At 35.2% G+C, this 5,667-nt stretch overlaps 1 protein-coding gene across 1 annotated transcript; it reads right to left on the reverse strand.

The window, feature by feature from the left end:
• Positions 1 to 703: 703 nt before the first annotated feature.
• Positions 704 to 5,061, reverse strand: LOC145138085 (CBS domain protein with a domain protein (DUF21)). The gene is made up of 13 exons (XM_079072233.1): positions 4,647 to 5,061; positions 4,052 to 4,128; positions 3,504 to 3,587; positions 3,298 to 3,411; positions 3,054 to 3,137; positions 2,828 to 2,899; positions 2,331 to 2,398; positions 2,047 to 2,134; positions 1,873 to 1,946; positions 1,460 to 1,790; positions 1,308 to 1,354; positions 1,142 to 1,223; positions 704 to 1,032 (listed from the first exon to the last, which is right to left on the reverse strand). The coding sequence occupies exons 1-13, from the start codon at positions 4,885 to 4,887 to the stop codon at positions 991 to 993; spliced, it is 1,404 nt and encodes a 467-aa protein (XP_078928359.1). The 5' UTR covers positions 4,888 to 5,061; the 3' UTR covers positions 704 to 990.
• Between the last annotated feature and the right edge of the window lie 606 nt (positions 5,062 to 5,667).

Here is a 5,667-nt window from a genome sequence, read left to right on the forward strand (position 1 = left end):
CGTGGTAGAACTTTGTTAGGGATGGTACTGAACACCACAATCACAAATTCACTCGGAGTGGCATCGATCACCGAAAAAGTAAGGGAAGGGAAATTGCGATCTTTAGACATCCATAGGAGACAACCAACAACTGCAATTAGGAGGATGGAGACCATATTTGTCGATGGTACGAGGATGAGAGGATGTTAGAGAGAAAAAAAAAAAATAATAGTATCATTTTAAACTTATGGAGTTGGCTCTTTATGAGAATATGGTCATTGTTTATACTTGACACTCTTACCGCCTTATATTTTCTTCCTACTATATAGGTAGTATATGTTTTTGTTGTGTGTACTCATGGAGTATTTACAAGCTCACTCATGGCATCTTTATTTTCAATTTATTGCTTGTATGTCTTTTTTTTTAATCACACAATTGTAGTTTATTTCTAGTTGTGGGCCAAGTTTTCATTTGAAGGGAGGGCCCAAATTTTTTTATATGTTGGAAGTATCTATAAAAGCAATTCCAAACGCCTACATCTTACCTTTCCCTTGCCCATTCCTATAGGACTAAGAGGGTGTTATTGTTAATTTGTTAAATTGATCAATTTCCACATGTATAATTAAATTATCCCCCCTTTAGGCAAACATTATTGTGTATGCTCATTAATGATGGTAATTCAAGTTTGTGATTTTAATAAAGAAATTTCATAAAACTGAATTCATTTAAACAAAATAATAATAAGCGACATTTTTATTTACTCAACTAGTCCTCCTCCTTTGTTTATTCTAGAAAATGAGGCGAAGCCAATGAAGCCTAAGCCTAATTAGTAAAAAACGAAAAGGATTGTTCTTAAGTTTTTATATTCAGCTTTTTACCCCTTGGTGTAAATAGGCACAACGCGGCAGTAAAATTTTACATGGTAAAGACGAATAAACCATTCTACTAACCACCTACTTATATAGTTATATTATCACTGTAGTTGGTACTTTGAACAAGCTACAAATGTGTTTAGATTGAACCGTTGTGGGTTGCCTTGTCTTCTTTGACCACCTGGTAAATTTCAACAATAAAAATAGAGATTATTTGAACAAGTAACAGTGTGTATGTAGAAATTTAACAGATAATAATAAAAAATGATGTAAAAAGGAGTGAGACATACTGTGGGTCTTTGAGCAGCTAGTCTTCTGGTTGAGGGTGCTCGGGCAACAACTGAAGCAGCAGCTGCAGCAGCTACCCGTATTCTGAAACATTTAGTAATGAATGACAATGTAAGTTTTAGTAGTTTAATTAGATTGACTAGAAATGTCAAAGTAAGATACACTCACCTTTTATGTACATCTATATATACATCAGTTTCATCAACAATTTCCTCCTGCAACACAGCCAGAGAGAGAAACTGTTTTAGCTACTGGGGAATAAAAACATGGACCAAGTTGGAAGCAAAATAATTAAGACAAAGGAATGATGAGCAAGATACTTGTAGAAGCTCTTCAAAAACGTCTTCGAGTGTGATGATGCCAATGACTTCTCCTTCTTCAACATCATCAGTCAGACATGTTATACTTTTTGCTGCATGCTGCATGGTTGACTTCAAAGTCTTGTCAATATCGACCACAAAATCCGATTCTTCTTTACGTTCGGACAACAATGGTTTAGTCAGTTGTGAATATTTGTTCCCATTTTTCGCAACTAATTTATCAGGAGGAGGAGGAGGGTCTTTGCTTTTGACTCGGACCACAGCCGCCATATGACTGCCACCTTTTTGAAACTGGTTAAGGATGTCATACAATGGCATATCTGCTGGAACCCTGGAACATAAAAATATATCATGAATAAGAAAACATAGAACCAGAGTAAAAAAAAAAAAAAAAAATAGTGAAATACACTTGCCTTGGGATTTTCCTAATGGAAACAGCACTAACTGGAGTCTCTGTTTCTGCTCTAACAGTAAGAAGGCTTTTCACCTATTAGGTGAAAATGAAAAAGGAAACCCAGCTTTAGAGGCTTTTACAACAACCGATGCCAATATAACAAGTTAGAAGATTTGGGAGTCTGTGGATTTACCAATAGGAGTCCGATGATGTTCCTAGGGTTCCCAGAATAGACAGGAACACGGCTATGGCCTTTGGCAAGAATTTTCCCAATTGCTTCCCTACACGATATCAAGTACATGTAAATCAATAGAGTGTGCCAATTTTCTAATGTTCACAACAAACATGAAATATGAAAGAAGAGGATGGAATGAGATTTGACATTTGAGAGAATATATAATATAAATCTTTTAGACATGCTATTGCTAACTAATAAGAATTAACAAGAAACATGGGAGACTTGGCAGTGGAACTCACCAGTCCAATTTTGAATTGACATCCAGCGAGAATGTTGATTCAATAGGTGTCATGGCCTCCTCTGCAGTCTGCACATATTCTTATATGTTACATTCATGTCATGTCATCATCCTATTAAACAGATACATCCGAATAAATCAAATACTTAGGCTAATGTTGTAGTAATTTTCATGGGGTATATTTGAGCTAATAAGCATGCATTATGTGCTAACAAGAATACAATGAAATATGATTTTAATAAAAGTAGCTTTCAGTGTTGCCATAATGCCATGGATATCAGCCAAAAAGAAGAAAGAAATGGAGATACGGCTAACACGAAGCATATCTACAACCAAATTGCTCAAAACAAGATAATACAGATCACCATTGTTGTTGGATATATATATATATATATATACATATATTGCTGAAGGATAGCCTTCTCTAAAGAGGTTGCCTTTTTATAGGTAAATAAAGTATAATAAGTGTTACAATGATATATTTCCTGCAAAGTATACCTTTTCTGTCAAATCAAGTGCTCCACTTATGATGGTAGTCTCATCATGTGTAAGTTCACCCCCTTTACCAGCCTATAAGGATTTTTCAAGAGAAACAACAAAAGGGAAGAGTACAAGTTATAGAAGATAAAAATTCATGACTTGCAACCATATCTCTTAGCTGTGTGCAAATGTAGGCATCAGGCATATGCCAATGTTTAGCTTTGTGCCACAAATGAAGGTTTACCTCTTGGCCATGAATGGATACAAGGGCTTTCAACTGGGCCCGCCGAAACAGAGCATCATTATGCCCGATTAAAGCATCCAAAACCTGAAAATGTGTCAACTTTATTAATTCTATATGCTGCATTTGTCATAGAAAACTCAAATGGCTTTAGATAGAATAAATTCACTACTACATAAAAACTCAAAGAAACAGGGATCTTATCAATCACATTCACAGCAATCGTCAACTACACATTAGAAATTACCTTTCCAACAGGATAAGCAATAGGATAACAAATGATCATCAAAACTCGGACAAGCCCCACAAAATTAGCACCCACAGCAAGCCCATATCTTGTTGATATTGCTTGTGGAATTACCTGGTATATTATAATACTTTAGTCTTCATCATGTAAAATATCTTATTGTAGCAAAAAGGAATATCATACAATACCAACAGCCAGTTACATACCTCTCCAAATATCAGCACAAAGGTCACTGACAACAACACTGCAACAGCTGGATGAAAAATCTTATCCAGGTAAATAGGAAGAGCCTGCAGGGAGTTACAACTTAGAATTGTAATCAGTGACTATTAATATACACAGGTATAACATCACAATAAATGTGAAGCCTATAAGTCGTACATTGAATAACAAAGTTCACAATTTTAAAATTTTATGTTCATATAACATTTACACTTCCGACTCTTTATGCAAATAAATCATCAAATACAGCAGCATAGAAACAAGAGACACTTTTTTACCAGTTTTCTTTCAATAACATGATAATTAAAATTCCATCTCATAAAAAACTTAAAAGATACTAAAACTACAAAATGAAAAGATGCTATCCCATTAATGGACAAGCTAAAACACTCACTCCTAGTGGAAATGTAGTATCAAATGACTGGTGCATATGCAGACGAATTTGTAGAATAGTTATATTTGAAACATAGATACAAACAATGATCAAACTTGTTATCATCAAAGAGAAAAAAAGCATTAGATGTGAACTCACCTCCATGGCTGCAGCATTACACAGAAGCAGTGTTACAAGAAGCTGGTGTTGCTTTTGGACAACCGGGAGGATAGCAGCTGTAAGGGAAGCAAATATTTAATGGAGTTTTCTGACCAAATAAAATGAAAGTAAGTACAGTTTTTTATTTTTATAAGAATATACTTTGTAACCAAGAGTAACATAGCATTCATTCAAGCTGCAATGGTCAATTCTTGCATACCACACAACTAAACAAGTTCATGAATCAACCATAAATCTAACAGAAATATTCAAGTTCTAATTTCTGGCTATGGCATCTAGAGTTCACTAAACGACAACTGATCCCAAAACAAAGGCTGGATTGAAATTCCCATCCTCTATATATCGAACTGAAGAATTCTCATTTGGCTAATTTTGGAGATTTGATGAACACCTATCATTTAAATTTAATATTAAAAAAAAAAAAAAATCAAGTTCTCTACCTAACACACAACCGAGTTTGGTAGACTTGTTAAAAGAGATTTAGCAATATAAGATGGAACAATTTTTTCACAGTTCAATCAAAACTCAAAAGGACTCGGTCAAAATTGGAACGCAACCAATAAATTAATGGTACCTGCTTGTTTCTTCTCTTTGTTGGTACCACTCCTATGGAGAATCTCAAGCTCAACAACTCCCAAAGACATCAGTCCCAAGGTTAAACCGGACATGATCCCCGCAAATAGTACAAGAATACACGAAACTCCGGCATAAACAAACCACCAAGGGTCTCCGAACTCAATATCGTTTGAATCAGTGACTATAGACCTCCTCGAAAGTCCGGCACCGGCGGTTAGGGCAAGGGTTAATGTATTCATAATTGTCCTCGTTTCAGATTCTGCGAGAGCCACGACACGAGGTTTAAGGACCAACAAGAAGAGACAAAGAGGAGACCTGCGTTTGAGAGAAATGGAGGCAACACATGGCTTAAAACCTCGATGAACCGGTGCACTCCGAACCGCGAAAGGCGGGCCAGTCCTACTGGCTCTTTTTGAAAGTTTTCTACGTATATTTAAGGGATAATGACTTGGTAATATATTATTGGATTTGTACACGTTTGGTCATTGAGTTTTTTTTTTGTCCATATTTACCCTTTCAATTTGTTAAACTGTACACATTCAATCATTATGACCGGTTACTCCAGGTTAGCCGAGAAAAATGACTTAATAGGGTAATATATTTCTCATTTTGTACACATTTAATCATTGATATTTTTGTACACATTTAGTCCTTAATATTTTTTTGTTTCAAAATAAATCATTTTTGTTATTGTACTCATTCAGTACAAAAAAACTTCATTTTTAAATAAGGCAAAACTCTCTAATTATAAATCTATTATTAAGAAAAAACGTTTATTCCAAAATACATTTATCGAAAATCAAACGCGGAATCCTCAATATTGTTGATGAGTATGTACAGTCCTGCATTTGCCTTCCCACGATCAACGATAGAACCTGAAAACATAAACAACTGGGTAAGCTCAAAGTTTAACGAGTTTCCCCCAAAATATCCGATACAACAAACGTATTATCATGCATAACGGGCCCACACTCATCAGATTGGAATACATTGGCCAAATCAGTTATCGGACTGGAATG

This window comes from Lactuca virosa, chromosome 9, assembly GCF_052849685.1.
Source record: "Lactuca virosa cultivar CGN04683 chromosome 9, Lactuca_virosa_CGN04683_v6, whole genome shotgun sequence".
In the NCBI taxonomy this organism is placed as follows: domain Eukaryota; kingdom Viridiplantae; phylum Streptophyta; class Magnoliopsida; order Asterales; family Asteraceae; genus Lactuca; species Lactuca virosa.

Excerpts from the sequence above, each read along its gene's own strand:
- LOC145138085 (XM_079072233.1), bottom strand. The coding sequence starts at position 4,887 with ATGAATACATTAACCCTTGCCCTAACCGCCGGTGCCGGACTTTCGAGG. Across the intron at positions 2,135-2,330 it reads GTCAATTCAAAATTGGACTG|GGAAGCAATTGGGAAAATTC; the intron begins GTGAGTTCCACT and ends GATATCGTGTAG. Across the intron at positions 1,947-2,046 it reads ACATCATCGGACTCCTATTG|GTGAAAAGCCTTCTTACTGT; the intron begins GTAAATCCACAG and ends TTCACCTAATAG.